Source organism: Schistocerca nitens, chromosome 4 (assembly GCF_023898315.1).
Source record: "Schistocerca nitens isolate TAMUIC-IGC-003100 chromosome 4, iqSchNite1.1, whole genome shotgun sequence".
Taxonomy (NCBI): Eukaryota; Metazoa; Arthropoda; class Insecta; order Orthoptera; family Acrididae; genus Schistocerca; species Schistocerca nitens.
Window position 1 is genome coordinate 665,268,184 of NC_064617.1, and position 20,341 is coordinate 665,288,524.

The window sequence follows — 20,341 nt, forward strand, 5'->3', positions numbered from 1 at the left end:
AGAATAGGTATGCTAATGTACCTCCTACAGATCTTAAACATATTTACATTTTAAATGATATAAAATTTATTATCACTCGTTAAATATTCCATTACTTAGGTACATATGATGATTCTCAGCCTATTGTAGTCATGCATCGTCAAAAATTTATCAAAAGATAAAATAAAAGCAATTCTCACTATATTTTTAAGTAATCAATCTTCTGACAGGATTGATCCGGCCCACCACGAATTCCCCTTCTGCGTCAACTACTTCACCTCAAACTAGCAGTTGCAAACTACGTCCTCAATTATTTGCTTGATGTTTTTCAATTTGTGTCTTCCTCTACACTTTTTACCCTCTGTAGCTCCCTCTAATAACATGGAAGTTATTCCCTGATGCCTTAACAGATGTCATAGCATCCCGTCCCATCTTCTTGTCAGTTTTTTCCATATATTCCTTTCCTCGCCGATCCTGTGGAGACTTGCTCATGGCGAACCGTATGATTCCAATGAATTAGCAACATTCATCTGTAGCACAACATGTCAAATGCTTCGATTCCCTTCTGTACCGGTTATTCTATAGTCCATGCTATGATGTGCTCTAAACGTACATTCTGAGAAACTTATTTCTCAAATTATGTCCTATGTTTGATACTAGTAGATTTCTATCGGCTGGAATGCCATTTTTGGTAGTTCAAGTCTGCCTTTGACGTCCTCTCTGCGCCGTCCGTCATGGGCTATTTGGCTGCCGAGGCTACAGAATTTCTTAAGTTTATATACATCGTGATAACCACTTATGATGTTAAATTTCTCGCTCATTTCTTTTCTGCTAGTTCTCATTACTTTCGCCTTCCTTCGATTTACTCTCAGTCCGTGATCTGTAATCAATAGACTGCAGATACTGTTATTCTACCTCTTTGTTTTCACTTACGATAACAATGTTATCCTTTCACCTTGAAGTTTAATTCCACTCTTGAACCTATCTTTGTTTTCCATCATTGCGTCTTCGAGTTCTAGATTGAACAGTAGGGCGAAAGACTACACCACTAAATTACACACTTTTTAATGCGTGTGCTTTGTTCTTGGTCTTCGAATCTTATTTTTCATTCTGCGCTCTTATACGTATTGGAAATTGCGCGCCTTTCCGTATAGTTTACATTATTTTGCTGACAAATTAGAACATCTTGAGCCATTTTATTTCTCTGCATCGACAAATCCTACAAACATTGTCTTGACATTTTCTTCCTTTTTGCTTCCATTATCAACATAACGTCCGAACGGCCTCTGTGGTACCTTTACCTTTCCTAAGGCCAAACTGGACTTCATCTAACACATCTAAAATTCCTTTCTCATTCTCCTCCATATTATTCTTATCAACATTTTGGATACACGAGCTGTTAAGCTGATTATACGACATATCTTGCAATCTTCGGAAATGTGAGGACAACGTTTTTCAGAAAGTCTGGTGGAACATAGCCAGAGACGTACATTATACACATAAACGTGAGTAGTCATTTTGTTGCCTCTCACCCCATTGAATTTAATAATTCTGGTTGATATTACCTATCCCCTCTGTCTTGTTCAATCTTAAGTCTTTCTAATCTCTTTTAAATTCGGATTCAAACACTGGATTTCCTGTCTCTTCTATATCAATGAATGTTTCTCCTTGTATCGCTTCATCAGACAAGACTTCCCCTCATAGAGGCCTGAAATGTACTCTTTTCCACCTATCCGCTCTCTCCTCAGCACTTAACTGTGGAATTACCGTTGCACTCTGAACGTTACCGCCCTTGATTTCAGTTTCACCGAAGATTGTGACTTTCCTACATGCTGAGTCAGTCCTTCCGACAGACATCTCTTTTTGGATTTCTTCGCATTTTCTACGCAGCCATTTCTCCTTAGTATCCCTGAACTTATTGTACACATCATTCCTAAGTGACTTTTATTTCTGTATTCCAAAATTTTACTGAACAGAGAGAGTTAAGAAATGAAGAGAAAAAGGGGATGGTGGGTGGGTAGGGAAGCACACTGTGGAAGCATCAAACTCACTATATTTCACATGGATGAAAAGAAATATAGCACTGTCACATCCAAAATTATGGACGATAGCTACACCCTCAGTCGTACATGAAGTACACATAGCCCGAATGGGAGGAGGGGAGGCATCAGGCATGGAGGTACTGCATAAAAATTTTTTTTCTGTTTCTGTCAACAATGAATAATTTACCTTAAGTTTATAAGACAAGAGAAACAACGGACCACGAAAGAAATATCCAAATGCTACGGAAATCGGTACATGTGATGTACATATAAAGACGAAAAACGTTTAGAATTACAATTTAAAAAAAAATTGGATATCAATTCAAGAAAATAGCTTCACCAACTAAGTCAGTAGCGCCTAGGTCCACCTCTGGCTCTTACGCAAGCAGTAATCCCACTTGACATTGATTCCTAAAGCTGTTGCATGACCTCTTCCTGAGGGACACCGTGCTAAATTCTGCCCAACTGGTGTGATAGATCGCCAAAATCGTGAGGTGATCGGAGGGATCTGTTCATAAAGCTCCAAACATTCTCAGTTGGTGACAGATCCAGCAACTCTTCTGACCAGGGCAGAGTTTTTAAAACACGAAGACAACCACAATTAAATATCGCCGTGCCAAAATGTAAGCGCAGCTCTCCTATAATGATGCAGCGGATCACAACCACATTTGTCGTACTATGAAATGGGATGGGAATCGAAACCACTACTCCTGGTTGTCGGGCTATATAGTGGGTGACAGTCAGAATGGTATCCCACTGCTATCTGGAGCGTTTCCGGACATGTATTTGCTAGTCATCAGAACTCAGTTCAAAGCCGTAGACATCACTCAAGAGAGTTCTGCGACATTTAACGAGATTCGAGGCCGAAGATCTGTCAGGGGGCACCCTGAACAGTGGTGGGATACCAAAATGACTGTCGCCCGTCATACAGCTCCACAACCAGGAGTGATTGTCTGGATCGCCACATCTTTTCATGGCAGGATCCATTTGGTTGTTACCCGCGGCACACTTGCAGCGAGGCGGTACGCTGACGATATTCTACGCCACGTTTCGTTCAGCTTCATGGCAAGCCTTCCTGTGGTTACATTTCAGCAACATAAAACCGAACGGCACAGGGAAAGAGTTTATACTGCCGGTTTTCGTACTTGCCAAACCTTGTCTTGACCAGCAGGGTCGCCGAATCTCTCCCCAACTAAGAACGCTTGGACCATTTAGGCACGGCCCTGCCACCAGCTCTGGACATTGACACTGTAGGAGAGAGGAGAGAAATTATCGTGATATCACTTAGGAGGATATTCCAACCACTGTAACAGTCACTGCCCAGCCAAATAACTACTTGCATAAGGGCCAGATGTAGACCTACGCGTTACTGACTTGCTCAATTGGTGAAGCTCTTTCTCGTAAACAAAGCGTCCAATTTTTCGGGTGCTGTAATGTTTTTTTTTTCCTATACTTGTACATCATATTCAGAAATTTCCCTCCCTTTCGGGTAATTGATATGTGATGAGCCTTCTTTTTTTTCCTGTAGTGTAATTCAGCGACTAAACACTGACTATTATTACTTCTGTATACAAGCAAAATCATGTTGAATCTAACATAAATGTTCGTTACGTTTACTAGTCAAAGTAATGTCATAAACTGTATAATGGGTGGCTAAATCTATTCTTTTAGAAGGTTTTGAGTATTCCGACGTGTTTTGAGTATTCGGACATTTCTTACGTATAGCTTGAAGTCCAACTGCAACTTCTTCCATGTTTTGCTCTAGCGTTTTAAAACAACATTTTGGTCCTTAGATAGGAAAGAGTAGTCTACATGGTAATATTTTCAAACCTAGTAATGTCTTTGTTTATTGCCGAATTCAATGTCACTTTACTCTAGTTGTTAAAAAGAAATACTTTAGTGAGTATATTTATAGGCTCCTCTAAGTGTGAATCCCTAAGAGTCTAAAGAGGCTTATACAAAATATTCGGTTAGCTACTGTACACAATATTCTTGTGGTACGTTCTGTATAATAAACATTAGTTTTCGTCTATGCTACATTTTCTCACGTTTTTATGACTAAATTATGGTCTCTCTTCCACAGTGCTGTAGTCTATCATTCTGTTGCCCAGTAACGCACGTTCACTGGATGGATGTGTCGAAGAGAAGCAGCTGACGCGCCCCCCGTGTTGCAGGCGGTGGTGCGCGAGATGAACCGCCTGGGCATGATGGTGGACCTGTCGCACGCGAGCGTCGCCACCATGAAGGACGCGCTCGCCACCAGCCAGGCGCCCGTCATCTTCTCGCACTCCAGCGTCTACGCGCTCTGCAACAACTCGCGCAACGTTCCCGACGACGTGCTGCACCAACTGGTCAGCGGGCTCCACTATCTACAGCCTAGCCGTAAACATAGTTCGCAAGCCCACCCTTGTGTTGTAGATGAAACAAGAACCAACATTATCGACACACACCACATATAAACACTGTGTCTCTCCTCGTCTGCTCAGCAATATTTTTTAAGTGTACACTACACATTTCTTCTTATCGGTTTCCTTTCTTATCAAACTGCCTTTACTTCGTGACTTATCCTCATACAATAAGAGTATGTCAAACAAGCGGCAGCGAACTAAATAACACCTCTACGTATACAGGGTGGTCCATTGATCGTGACCGGGCCAAATATCTCATGAAATAAGCGTAAATGAAAAAGCTCCAAAAAACGAAACTTGTCTAGCTGGTAGGGGAATACCAGAAGGCGCAATGGTCCGCCCCCTAGATGGCGCTGCCATAAGTCAAACGAATATCACTTGCGTTTTTTATAAATAGGAACCCCCAATTTTTATTACATATTCGTGTAGTACGTACAGAAATATGAATGTTTTAATTGGACCACTTTTATCGCTTTGTGATAGATGGCCCTGTAGTAGTCACAAAAATATAGCTCACATTTTTAGACGAACAGTTTGTAACAGGTAGATTCTTTAAATTAAAATACAGAACGTAGGTACGTTTGAACATTTTATTTCAGTTGTTCCAATGTACGTTTGAGAACTAATCATTTCTGAGAACGCATGCTGTTACAGCGTGATTACCTGTAAATACCACAGTAATGAAGTAAATGCTCAGAATGATATCCGTCAACCTCAATGCATTTCGCAGTACGTGTAAAGACATTCCTCTCAACAGCGAGTAGAGTAGAGTAGTTCGCCTTCCGTAATATTCGCACGTGCATTGACAATGCGCTGACGCATGTTGTCAGGTGTTGTCGGTGGACCACGATAGCAAATATCCTTCAACTTTCCCCACAGAAAGAAATCTGGGGACTTTAGACCCGGTGAACGTGCGGGCTATGGTATGGTGCTTAGACGACCAATCCACCTGTCATGAAATATGCTATTCAATACCGCTTCAACCGCACGTGAGCTATGTGCCGGACATCCATCATGTAGGAGGTACATCGCCATTCTGTCATGCAGTAAAACATCTTGTAATAACATCGGCTGAACATTACGAAGGAAATCAGCATACATTGCACCATTTAGACTGCCATCGATAAAATGGGGGCCGATTATCCTTCCTCCCATAATGCCGCACCATACATTAACCCTCCAAGGTCGCTGTATGTTCCACTTGCCGCAGTCATTCTGGATTTTCTGTTGCCCAATAGTGCATATTATGCCGGTTTACGTTACCGCTGTTGGTGAATAGCGCTTCGTGCAAAAAATCTCTCATCGTCCCATTTTTTCCCATTTGCCCAGTGGCACAACTTTACACGATGTTCAAAGTCGTCGCCATGCAATTCCTGGTGCATAGAAATATGGCACGGGTGCAATCGATGTTGATGTAGCATACTCAACACCGACGTTTTTGAGATTCCCGATTCACGCGCAATTTGTATGTTACTGACGTGCGGATTAGCCGCGACAGCAGCTAAAACACCTACTTGGGCATCATCATGTGTTGCAGGTCGTGGTTGACGTATCACATGTGCTGAACATCTGTTTCCTTAAATAACGTAACTATCCGGCGAACGGTCCGGACAGTTGGATGATGTCGTCCAGGATACCGAGCAGCATACATAGCACATGGCCGTTGGGCGTTTTGATCACAATAGCCATACTTCGATACCATATCGACCTTTTCCTCAATTGGTAAACTGTCCATATTAACACGGGTAATGTTTCACGAAGCAAATACCGTCCGCACTGGCGTAATGTTACGCGATACCACGTACTTATACGTTTGTGACTATTACAGCGCAGTCTATAAAACAAAGCCAGAAAAGTGCTCCAATTAAAACATTCATATTTCTTCACGTACTACACGAATATGTAATAAAAAATGGGGGTTACTACTAAAAAAAAACGCAGTTTGATCTATGACAGCCCCATCTAGCGTGCCAACCATAGCGCCATCTCGTTTACCCCTTCAAGCTCGACGAGTTTCGTCCTTTGTAGTTTTTTCGTTTGATGCTTATTTCGTGAGATATTTGGCGCGCTCACTATCAATGGACCACCCTGTATACGTAGAGGTGTTATTTAGTTCGCTGCCGCACGTTTGATATACTCTTATTGTATGAGGATAAGTCATGAAGTAAAGGCAGTTCGATAAGAAAGGAAACCGATAAGAATAAATGAAGCAAAACATCTCCCTTAACCTCCACGCCCTTCGTGAACCGCTACCCAAGCGTCCAATTTCCGTCCTGGAAGTATTTTTGTGGCATCGTGCGTATCCGCTCTTCCACCGCCATCTCATGCTCTTTATTCAACGACAATGTGGATACGAAAGTCTCCTTCGTCAGACCAAAAGGTGCACATGATTTTGATCTAGGTTTTGGACTGTAGTGATCGTGTTCCTGCAGGTCAAAACCGAGATTTGTATTGCTGTGTTTTCCTAGCTGTATGTGGGTGTGCATTATCCTGAAGCGAAATTACTCGTTTCGGAAGCTTCATTTTGTTGTTTGTTTTGATTTTGTGTTTCAGTATCTCACAGTATACCTCTAATCAGCGTTCGATCTTAACGAGTGTAGTGAATCTGCTGTGGGTGCGTCACCATTTTTGTGAGGTAGCGTGCTTCGCAGAAAAAGAACCAGCTTTGAGAACGCTTATAAAACATAATACCGTTGCTGCACTTGCTGTCTAATAATAGTTGAGGAACAGAGTTAAACTTCACGATGAAGAAGAGAGACAGGAAACGCCGTTCCTTCAGCATCTGCTGGTGACGAAAGACTCGAACTCTTTGCACTGCTCAGATGCTGTGGAGTAATCCTGATCAAATTCAGAACGAGAACAGTACTTCGTCTAATGGTTTGATGCTCTAGTGATGCTATTGCTCTGGACAATTCAGTATGTTTCTTATCATGACTAATTTCATACACACATAAAAATAGTTTTGCATCACCTCTGTTCCGACAGTTCCGGAACCTATACAGAAAATTGGAACATAGATCGACGTAAACATCGTTTCCGCTCTTTTTATTGCCCATGTGGGCGTGCATTATCGTGAAGCGAAATTACTCGTTTCGGAAGGTTCATTCCTTTGCTTTGATTTTGTGTTTCAGCATCTCACTGTATACCTCTACTCAGCGTTGAATCTTCACGAGTGTAGTGAATCTGCAGTGGACCGTTCATATATCTCGAAACTGTCATCATCCTTTATCTAAGCGGTTGCCCTACCACAACACTTTTTCTCACAGAACGATAAAATTCCAGTTTTAAAGCGATTTATCTACTAATTTCTTCGTTCGATGAGATAAGTACCCCCTCCTAAGTTGAACGAATAATAATTAGTCCGTTCAATTTATGCAGAACGTATCAGTCTTCTCATCGTATTCCTTGGGACTTCTGAAGAACGACGCACTCATAAAAAAGTACTTTGAAAAGCAAAATGAGTAGATCCATCCAACGAGTCAGTATAGCAAATGCACAAGAAGAGCAGTGCATTTAAGGTATGTCACGTTGACTCAAAGATGACAGCTTATGGAGCACGAAAGAAATGTCTACTGTTACTTACTTACTATTGTAATGTAACTAACATATCGTCTTATCCTCAATGCAATTCAAGCTATCCAAAAGAAGGAAGGTTAGTGTGTAAAATAATGTCGGCGATGAACTCATTCCAGATGGATCACAACGTAAGATCAGCGACGGATGCGTGATTAGTTCGTTATTAACGGAACATAAAACGTAAACTTACTTATTTTGTCGAAGATCGTGTGTTCTCCACTCACAAATGTTGAGAAAGAACGTAAAAATCCGCAGTGTGTTGGCCGTAAGCGAAGGGAATGGATTAACTACTGTACATGAGATATTATAGAATTTCCTTAGACGAAGGGGGCGACTCTTTAAGATATATGATTACACCAGCATCACGTCTGTTAGCATGTCGCAGACACCATAAGTAACTTTAATTTCCAGTTGAGTTCTGTTCTGAAACGTAGTCAGATTTCATCTAAAACGCACTTAAGTTAAATAATATTAATAACAGCTAATACTTGGTGAAAACCGTCAAAATTACAAAAATATAAATTTTCAGTTAATTTGTACAATACTCGTTCACACTTAACACGTCACTCTATGATTCATGTGTGATATTAAAATGCTTCCATAGCCGGCAAGATCCCTAGATCTGCCCCAACAGAAGAAGTGTGGAACCAGATGTAACGGCAACTACGTCCCTGTGCCTGTATTCAGAATTTCAAGGACCAGTTACAGCAGTTGTGGGCCATCCTGCCTCAGGAGAAGGTCACTGGTTTGTTACAGCCATTCAATCCAAATCTTTGCTAACACCCATGTCAGAGGGTGTCCAGATAATGCTGAAAAGTATACTGCAGACTTTGCATATCTGAATCAATTTTTTGATTACTGAAATAAGATCACATAGCTTCTCAACTCGTGAATTCTCTATTGTTTCCCTCCTTTCCTTCTGGGTGCTTCACCATTTCTGTCAGGTAGCGTGCTTCGCAGAAAAAGAACCAGCTTTGAGAATGCTTATGAAACATAATACCGTTGCTACACTTGCTGTCTAATAATAGTTGAGGAACAGAGTTAAACTTCACGATGAAGAAGAGAGAGAGGAAACGCCGTTCCTTCAGCATCTGCTGGTGACGAAAGACTCGAACTCTTTGCACTGCTCAGATGCTGTGGAGTCATCCTGATCAAATTCAGAACGAGAACAGTACTTCGTCTAATGGTTTGATGCTCTAGTGATGCTATTGCTCTGGACAATTCAGTATGTTTCTTATCATGACTAATTTCACACACACATAAAAATAGTTTTGCATCACCTCTGTTCCGACAGTTCCGGAACCTATACAGAAAATTGCAACATAGATCGACGTAAACATCGTTCCCGCTCTTTTTAATGCTCATGAAAACCACACATTGCATTTGGTACCACCATACAGCGAGACCTTCAGAGGTGGTGGTCCAGACTGGTGTACACACCGGTATCTCAAATACCCAGTAGCACGTCCTCTTGTATTGATGAATTCCTATATTCATCGTGCCACACTATCTACAAGTTCATCAAGGCACTGTTAGTACAGATTGTCCCACTCCTCAACACCGATTCGGCGTAGATCCCTCAGAATGATTGGTGGGTCATGTCGTCCATAAATAGCCCTTTTCAAACTATCCCAGGCATGTTCGATAGAGTTCATGTCTGGAGTACCTGCTGGCCACTCTAGTCGAGCGATGTCGTTATCCTGAAGGAAGTCATTCACAAGATGTGCACGATGGGGGCGCGAATTGTCGTCTATGAAGACGAATGCATCGCCAATATGCTGCTAAAATGGTTGCACTATCGCATGGATGATGGCATTCATATATCGTGCAGCTTTTACGGCGCCTTCTACGACCACCAGCGGCGTACGTCGGCCCCCGCATAATGCCAACGCAAAACAGCAGGGAACCTCCACCGTGCTGCAATCGTTGAACAGTTTTTCTAAGGTGTTCAGCCCGACCGAGTTGCCTCCAAACTCGTCTCCGACGATTTTCTCATTGGAGGCTTATGCGATATTCATCGCTGAAGAGAACGAGATTCCAATCCCGAGCGGTCCATTCGGCATGTTATTGGACCCATATATACCGGGCAGCATGGTGTCGTGTTGGAAAGATGGACCTCGCCTTGGGAGTAAAGTTGCGCATCATGCAGCTTATTGCGCACAGTTTGAGTCGTCACACGACGTCCTGTGGCTGCACGAAAAGCATTATTCAACATGGTGGCGTTGCTGTCAGGGTTCCTCCGAGCCATTATCCGTAGGTAGCGGTCATCCACTGCAGTAGTAGCCCTTGGACGGCATGAGCGAGGCAGGTCATTGATATTTCCTGTCTCTCTGTATCTCCTACATGTCCGAACAAAATCGCTTTGGTTCACTCCATGACGCCTGGACACTTCCCTTGTCGAGAGCCCCTCCTGGCACAAAGTAACAATGTGGACGCCATCGAACCGCGGTATTGACCGTCTAGGCATGGTTGAAATACAGACGACACTAGCCGTGTACCTAATCATGGTGGAATGACTAGAACTGATCGGCTGTCAGACCCGCTCCGTCTAATAGGCGCTGCTCATGCATGTTTGTTTACATGTTTGGGAGGGTTTAGTGATATCTCTGAACACTCAAAGGGACTGTGTCTGTAATATCGACAAAAGTTCTGGGAACCGGGGTGGTGGAAACGTTTTTTCATGTGTGCTTTCATGTGTGCTTTACTGAAATTTGCTTATTAAGCCATTTTGTGTCATATCTGTATATCACACAGCTTTTTAGCAAGAAGGTCTTTAGACAGAACCACACATTTACAAACAAGCACGCGCGAGTGCGCGCGCGTTCACGCGCACACACACACACACACACACACACACACACACACACACACACAGGGAGGGAGAGAGTATTACTGCAGTAAATGAGAATTATGACTTAAGAAAGAGGTTCAAATTTCTGCATGGCCTCATAGGAAAATATTCCAATGAGTATCTGTGTCCACCATTTATTTCAATTAGTTTCAGTACATCAAATATAATTAGTTCTGGCTACTTACTAAAATTAATCAGAGACTGACAAAACTGGTAGTCTGTGCTGATGCATCTAGCACTTGCAGATTTCTTCAGGCAGAGTGCCACATTGAATGGACATACAAATGTCTTTCCAGAAATCTGACTATTTATATATTTGTGATAGCCTTAATAAGTAATATGAAATAAATTTATAGGCAGCAGACATGGTCGCAAACTCACACTATGTACTGATTCCGTCATTATTGTCAAAGAATCACTGACCAGGATAGAAAAGAATTGCATTTTCTGTTCACTGCTTCTTACAGAACTGTAGACATTCCTTAAAACTGAGACAGCGATTAGGTAATTCTCCATAACTTATGTAAAGTGGAAGGTAGTAATAAGGGCGACGAATATTGCTAGGCTTACATTTTTATTTTTGTATATCAGACAAAATAAAGGAAAAAATAGTGGAACATATACAGCCATAGACATAAGGACATGTGTGGTCTCTATTACCATCACATTATAACTTTGCTAGGTATCACCACTTCGGTTTACCTCATTGGGCAACAGGATTTAACCAAATTATAACGTTGGAGTGAAATTAACAAATTACTTATTGAAATCCATTCAGTCATAAACATGAATGTCTATCTGCAGCATGAAGGTGCCGATAGAGAATAGAAAACCCTTTGAAACAAATTGAAAACACTTTCTCTTAATCACTGACTGTCCACCATTCAGGTATATTTAATAAATAATACTTTGTCTGAAGCGAAACACTTCAGTATACTCTAGAATTATGTGTTAGGTTCTACATCTACTTCTTATAACCTTATCCGTTTGTATTGCAATTTGTTAAAATCAAATTATTCAAATTCTTCAGAATACATTTCGTGCCGTGCCAAGCATATGACAAAGTAAAACGGTCGAGCGAATAATTGTAAATATTGTAAAAAACCATTAGTAGAAAAGGAACGTTGCTTAGCGGGTCTCGCCTCTGAAGTCTCCTCAGAATTGTGTTTACTGCCACTTCAATACCTTCTTTGTCGATGAGATATGTTTTTGTTTTACAAACCATGCAATAAATTCTAAACTAAAAGTAGTTTAGTTTCTTTCGTCTTAATTATTTATTTTTTCAGTTGAAGTACCATAGTATATCACACAAAGAAAATGATACCCAACTTCTCAGCTAAATATATGTGTTCCCACACTTTGACTGTCAACTCAATACCCTTTAAACAAATCGTACAGTGCTTACAGGACACAATTCCATCAAAAGACGCTAACACGTGAAATCTAGACGACTAGCGACGCATATGTTGCAGCACACTCGTGTTACAAGGCATCAATCTATATATCCAGAGAAATTCATAGTGGATTAAAAATTTAATTTGCATATGTTTTCAAATCATCATCCAAAAAATATGGAAATAACTATAAGAATGTTAACAGTTTTGGAATGTCTGTTTCAAAATTTTGAAACATACGTTAATCGAAATTTTTTATTTTGTTTTCTTGTTAAGTTTGAAATAATTTCTTATTGTACAGTTTGAAGCTCAAGACAGTGATAGGAATTGGCCTACAGTTTAACCGAAATTTTTATTTGTCTGGAAATGTATAGGGCGTTTTAAGAATTTATATAACCAACACAAAGGAGGCTCCATTTCTTGTTATGGTGTGTTATGCTAACTGTTGCGGGTACAAAGTGAGGAGTTGAATAAAAGGTCTTATTTTGATCGTTTTGATTTCAGATTATCGACATGCTCTTTTCCAGTTTCTTTTTACTGTATCTGGTGAACACACCGAGCAACCAGCATTAAGTTACAGATATTCTCTCAGTGCAAGTGATTTAGCCTAGTAGCCCGTATGTGTTCGTAGATATATTAATGTTAAAAACTTTATTCACTTTTGACTGTACTGTTGTGAACCCAAAATACCTCAGATATCTGTTCTTCTTTACAAACAGGCGAGCAACCGTGGACTCGTGATGGTTACTTTCTATAACTACTTCGTGAAATGTGGGCCAAAGGCATCAGTTTCCGACGTAGCAGGTGAGTTTAGGCAGAAATGTCTCCAAGCGCCATGTTTTAATTCTTGATCTTTCTGGTGATCATTTTCTTCCTCGAATTTGCTATGTCACTTTTTACTTTTCGGGAATATTTTATAAGATCTACTGAAAACGATACATAGAATTTGTTTTCTGATTTCAAAATAATTCTTGTTATTAGTTGTTCATACACTAAGCAGTGGTAACAGTTATGTTCCATACGTTGAAGTGTGCTATAACGACAAAGTTGTTACCAGTGACTATATCTTTTGATTCGGTCCCAATAATATATTTTAGCATCTTATTTACTGTGGGATTTCAACAAGTATAGGCGTAATTTTCTATACTGATGTAAATAACATAGATAGGTGATTCAATGCTTAAAAATTTATTAAATTTATGTTGTTGGAGATATCCGTACGATCATTTAATATCGAGGATGATTATGGGAATATACTGACCTTAAGCAGTACGATGGTCAAAGTCTATCAAAAATATTCTTAATACAGGCGAACAACATGCTATCACATAAACATTATCAACTTATCTGTTTACACATTTCTACGTGTGGAAGGCATTACACTGTAGATTTTGGGAATCCTACCAGGCTTAGTAACGTGGCGCAAAAGAAGCTGTTTGATAAAATGCGAAAAACATTATGCCAAAGAAGTTGTGGAACATGAAACAGGTAATAAATACAAATTTGAATAAAATGATACTTACATAAGCCATCCATCGAAAAATTTCCAAGACTGATGTTATTCCTGATGCATAAGCGTCATGGTGGCACATAGAACTGACAACAGTAAACAACAGATAACTGTCAACCGGTCAGTTGTAAGCAGATAGTGTTCGGCGATGAATCTGCGGCCGTAGTATCTCACCACTGATGTAGCACAAATCGACATTGAGCAAAGAACGACAAACTCTATGTATCAAATGTTCAAGGTATTCTCCAGAACGATTGTAATGAAAACCGTGGACATTTCTTTTCTGGCAAAAATCGTCACAGATGACGAGACTTTATTTTGCCACATTGAATATATCGCAAAAATGTGGATAATGGCTCTCTGATGCTTCACCATTGACAAATTAGGTGCAGATGTGACGCGCTAGTTGAACATCACAAAGGAGGACACTTCTGAAGGTTTTGGATGATTTCAAGAACATTTTGTGTGTTTTAATCAAATAAGGAGAGGCTATGTGGAACGCTTTAAGCATTAAACGACTATAAAGAACACCTTAAGCATAGGATCAGTTTGTTTTCCGTCTCTGTGTGTCTGTCTCTCTGTCCGACAGCTGAGATCCCTTTTCCCCAGAAAGAAAATGAATTAAGTAGCAACTTGTACACATACTAACGTATACGGTCCCTTGGCGATCTAAATCATTTAAGTATCTAAATCACTGCAGTGAAAAGATACGGCCATTTATCTCACATTTCTTGGTACTTGCAGATTCACTCATCAGAACATGTAGGTTACTTCCCATTGACCTAGAATAATTAACTTTGGAAAGATGTATAGTTCCACGCTACAAATAATGGGAAAATATCCTAAAACGGTTAATGTGTATTTACATCACACGAGAAAAATATTTTATGGTTTGTTGTGAGTCCGTCTGTTACGACTCCTTTTTATCAGGAAAATGTAGCCGTATCCAAATGAAATATATGTCGCACACTAAGGTCTATGGACCCATGGCGATACAAAACATTTAAGTTTCTACGTCATGCGGTTAAAAGATGTGGCCATTTACGTAATTTGTTTTGGTATTCGCAGCTCACTTATCAAAACGTTTATGGTACATCCGGTTGACCTACAATTATGCATTTTCGCAAGGAGCGTGGTTCCACAGGGCTACTAAATTAATAAATCCGAAAATTTGTAACGACGACCCACGTCAAAAAATATTCTTTTTGTAATTTTTCATCCGATTGTCTGCCAGCCCGTCTGCTTAACTCGTCGAGTTCCACGGTTCCCGGGATAATTAAACTGTTTATTTGAATAAATAAATTCGTATGCAACCGTCAGGGTGTAGGTTCTACGCGTACTTGGTCAAAATTTTAATAATCCTTTTTCGAAAAGTTTTGGACTGTCACCATCAACAGCTGTAGGCGGCTTTAGTCACTTTTGTTAGACAAATGTTCCGTAAATCTCAATCATGGCATAAACCTAACGAAAGTTAGAAGGAATTTTTTAGTAGGTAAGTAGGCGAATCATCAGGATAGATACTGTAGTGTGAAAATATTTTGAGGAATTGCTGTCGGCTTGTTCGTTTCCTAGGCGACACTAAAATGACTGTTTCACTGGGGGACCACGAACAGACATACATACGAATGAGGAAACAAAAGCTGCAGGTTCGATCAGTCTAACCACCATTCAATCAGCAATGCTATGCAGGGAAATGTGAATATCCAATCAGAAATTTAGTTACCAAAGAGGAATAGTAAATGAACGGGTAAAATTTTCTGGTACCTGAAACTTGCAAAAATGTAGTGCCACATTATTTGGAAGATAAATATGTTTTATAAAAGCCAGGGAAACCATGGCTAATACGTTTGTGGACTTTGAATGCGTTCTTAAATCTTCACGAAATTTCAACGATACATTAGCATATCGTATTGTAGAAATAACCAAAATTACATACGCAGTACCAAAACATGAAGGAAGAAAACTATTCCACTCTGAAACTTTGTTTCAAAGAAAAGCTTTCTACGAAACTTGTACCCATTAGAAAAAAATTAAAATGAACTTACTGATAAACATCAAAATTGTGGACCACTTGGACGAAGTGTAGGAATGCTTCTGCCTTGGAAGCAAGTTAACACAAGAGGGCCGAGGAAAGAAGAATATAACAAGCCACCAGAGAAACAGCCAAAAGGAGTCTTGTAGCATCATGCGTCGTTTTTAATTTGAGGATAAAAGTACTGATAATGTCAGCCTGGGACACATTCTTGTGTAGCAGTCAATCACGGCATGTGGAAAAATCGTAAAACAAGAAAATTGTAGCGTTGGAGACAAAGTACTCTAGAAGGGTGTTGAAAATTAGGTTTACGGATGAAATAGGAAATGAGGAGGCTATCTGTAGAATCAGCGAGGAGAGGAACTTGCAGGGGCGAGGGAAAGAATGAACTTTTGTTAAGACAGCATGGTTCTAGAACGCCCGCAAGGAAAGACGAAGATTGGGCTATATCCAAGAATTCACTCAAAAATTTGGGTGTAAGTGCTATTCTCAGACGAAAAGTATCGTACACGAAATGGGATCGTGGTGGAGTACGTTAAACCAGTTAGAATAATGATGAAGTAATATTAAACTCAGCTGATATCACTCTTTCATGTAGTGATTCACGTCTGAAGTCGAAAGTTTCAGTAACTGGAAATTTATGAGTCGAGGTGACTGCAGTGATTGTTACAATGGCTATGCCTTCTACCCCAGTTGGTGAACTCAGAAATATGTTTTCAGCAACAATGTAATATTAGTCAAATGCTTTAGTGCGCAACAAGTTACAACTTAATTTCATATTTAACTTGTTTAGTGATTTATCAGAGAGATAGACACAGACTCAATAAAAGGACAACATGAATGAAATGAACGCCGTGGAATACCAGTTACGACTGCCGTGAAGCCTAAAGTGGCTCTAATTAGGAATGATGAACATTCAATTACTGAACTTGCCGTGTGGAGTCGCTTTGGAATGGAAATCAACGCTCCTAACCAGGAAAGTACTTGGGCTCGAACAAACAGATCTGTATGAACGTTTGGTTACAGGACTATTATGTACCTCTGAATGCGCTGGTGGGTGTCGTTTTTCTGCAAAACTCTGTAGTCATGCTCTAGATATCACTGTAGATGTAGTTGTAGCCGCCATGCGCAATGCAGCAATGTTAACTATAAATGTAAATGCGCGATGTCAAAAAAATGCTCCGAGCAATACGAATCATTGTACATGTTCTCCAGTGTGTTGCCATCAAACGCCGTGATGATATTTGCAACTTTAACCTTCTTCTTGGGAGACGGTTGGTATTCATTGTCACTGCTTCCACCGCCTCTTCCCGCACTTACCGTAGCACTACCGTTTGTAATGAGTTGTTCGTCATTATCATCCCTATCATCATCATTATGTGTTAGTGTTACAAAAGTATCTGTTTCTAACTGATGCTCATATTTCTGCACTATAATAGATACCAGAAAACATGCGAAGGATTCGTCTTCTACATGAATACCATCTTCACGAAGAAGGGTTCTTCGTAAGTTCATCTCAACCAATCGCAATACATTAGCATGATTGATTACCAATCGCCGAGCCATCTGATGCTTCAATACACAAATAATGTCACAAAACGCAACTTCAGAGGCACACTGCACCATCCCTACTGGTCCCGACTGGCGTACCGGCAGGTCAGTGTGCAATGCGGCATGGCATTCGCAGAGGCCTCTAACGGACGACTGCAGAGTTTTGCCGATGCGGGAGTATCACTAGTGCAATAAGAGTTGGTTTGGGTTGTGGGATTAAAGGGACCCGACTGTGATGGTCATCTGTCCCTTTTTCCAAATACTAAAAACACCCACAGAGATTGAAAACGAGTAACCGAATAGATCACAGACAACACAGAACAAGAGATACTTAGACGAAGACCAGACAAGACGAACTAAAATCACACAGAGTGTGACGGTGGTTGGCCGACCATAGAAACAAAAAAGGAAAAGCCAACCACCGAGAAACTCAATAAAAACTCAGATTAAAATCGTAGGCCAATGGCCAGAATCAACACAAAAGAACATAACAAACAGAGTAAACGATAAAAACCCCCTGCCCGAATAAAACGTAAAACTAAGCCAGCCATAACAGGGTCATCAGATAAAAGGGAAGGAAGCGTATCAGGCAGCGCAAATGTCTGCCTGACCACAGCTAAAAGGGGGCAGGCCAACAAAATGTGGGCCACGGTCAAAGCCGCCCTGCAGCGACATACAGGAGGGTCCTCCCGGCGCAGTAAATAACTGTGTGTCAGCCGGGAGTGGCCAATGCGGAGCCGACAAAGGACAACTGAGTCCCTGCGGTTGGCTCGCATGGATGACCGCCACACAGTCGTCATCTCCTTAATGGCACGGAGTTTATTGGGCGTGATCCGATCGCGCCATTCAGCGTCCCAAAGCGCAAAAACTTTTCGGCGGAGGACTTCCCGCAAATCAGTCTCTGGGAGGCCAACATCCAGACATGGTTTACTCGTTGCCTCTTTCGCCAGGCGGTCAACATGTTCATTGCCCGGGATAACGACATGACCGGGGATCCACACAAAGACCACAGAGCAGCCGCAACGGGCAAGAGTATGCAGGGACTCTTGGATAGCCATCACCAGACGAGAACGAGGGAAACACTGGTCGAGAGTTCGTAAACCGCTCAGGGAATCGCATCAGATAACGAAGGAGTCACCTGAGCAGGAGCGGATATACTCTAGGGCAGTAAAGATGGCGACCAGCTCAGCAGTGTAAACGCTGCAGCCATCCTGCAAGGAACGTTGTTCGGAATGGTCCCCTAGAGTTAGCGCATACCCGACACGACCAGCAACCATCGAACTGTCAGTGTAAACAATGCCGGAGCCCTGATACGTGGCCAGGATAGAATAAAAGCGGTGGCGGAAGGCCTCTGGAGGGACTGAGTCCTTCGGGCCCTGTGCCAAGTCGAGCCGAAGGCAAGGGCGAGGAACACACCATGGGGGTGTACGCAAAGTGGTCCGGAAAGCAGGTGGAACAGTGAAAACCCTAAGCCCGGAGAGAAGCTCTTTGAAGCGGACCGCGATCATACAACCAGACCGGGGCCGACGTTCTGGCAGATGGACGACCGATTGCGGGAACAGGAGACGATAGTTAGGATGCCCGGGCAAGCTAAAAACATGGGCAGCATAAGTGGCCAGCAAACGTTGGCGCCGTAACCGCAGGGGAGGGACACCTGCCTCCACTAGTATGCTGTCCACAGGGCTGGTGCGGAAGGCACCAGTGGCAAGACGCATCCCAGTGTGTAGTATTGGGTGCAGCACCCGCAACGCAGATGGGGAAGCGGAGCCATAAGCCAGGCTCCCATTATCCAGACGGGACTGGATTAACGCCTGGTAGAGCCGTAACAGGGTAGATCGGTCGGCGCCCCAGCTGGTGTGGCTCAAGCATCGCAGAGCATTTAGATGCCACCAACACGCCTGTGTAAGCTGCCGAACATGAGGCAGCCAAGTCAACCGGGCATCAAAAAGGACACCCAAAAACCTGTGAGTCTCCACCACAGCAAGAAGTTCGGCGTCAAGATAAAGCCGCAGCTCAGAATGGACCGTTCGGCGCCGGCAGAAATGCATAACGCGGGTCTTGGCAGCCGAAAACTGAAAAGCACGCGCTACAGCCCAAGACTGCGCCTTGCGGATAGCGCCCTGTAGCTGACGTTCAGCAGCTGCAATGCAAATAGGGCTATAGTAAAGGCAGAAGTCGTCAGCATACAGGGAAGCGGAGACAGAATTTCCCAACGCTGCAGCGAGACCGTTTATTGCAATTAAAAACAGCAGACACTGAGGACAGAGCCCTGTGGTACCCCGTTCTCCTGGATGCGGGAGGAACAATGGGAGGCTGCGACTTGCACGCGGAAGGTACGATACGATAGAAAATTGCGGATAAAGATCGGCAGAGGGCCCCGAAGGCCCCATCCACGAAGCGTAGAAAGGATGTGATGACGCCATGTCGTATCGTACGCCTTCCGCATGTCGAAAAAGACAGCGACCAGGTGCTGACGGCGGGCATAGGCAGTGCGGATGGCTGACTCCAGGCTCAACAGATTGTCCTCGGCGGAGCGACCTTTACGGAACCCACCCTGAGACGGAGCCAGAAGGCCCCGAGACTCCAGTACCCAATTCAAGCGCTGGCTCACCATCCGTTCGAGAAGCTTGCAAAGAACGTTGGTGAGGCTAATGGGGCGGTAGCTGTCCACCTCCAAACGGCTCTTTCCTGGTTTCAAAACGGGGATGACAATGCTGTCCCGCCATTGCGACGGAAACTCACCCTCGACCCAGAGACGAAGGTCGAGGAGGCGTCGCTTGTAGTCCACTGAAAGGTGTTTCAGCATCTGACAGTGGATGCGATCTGGCCCAGGAGCGGTTTCAGGGCAAGCGGCAAGGGCACTGTGAAATTCCCAATCACTGAATGGAGCATTGTAGGATTCAGAATGGTGGGTGCTAAAAGAAAGGCTCCGACGTTCCATCCGCTCTTTAATGGAGCGGAAGGCCAGTGCGTAATTGGAAGAAGCGGAACCAAGAGC

General features: G+C 42.3%; 1 protein-coding gene across 1 annotated transcript in view; it reads left to right on the top strand.

Annotated features, from left to right (window-relative positions):
- LOC126251807 (dipeptidase 1-like) overlaps positions 1-20,341 on the top strand; it is an 800,440-nt gene that overhangs the window by 729,765 nt on the left and 50,334 nt on the right. The window contains exons 7-8 of the mRNA XM_049952451.1: positions 4,196-4,372; positions 12,970-13,054. Coding sequence (XP_049808408.1) covers positions 4,196-4,372; positions 12,970-13,054 — 262 coding nt within the window. The remainder of the gene's footprint in view (positions 1-4,195; positions 4,373-12,969; positions 13,055-20,341) is intronic.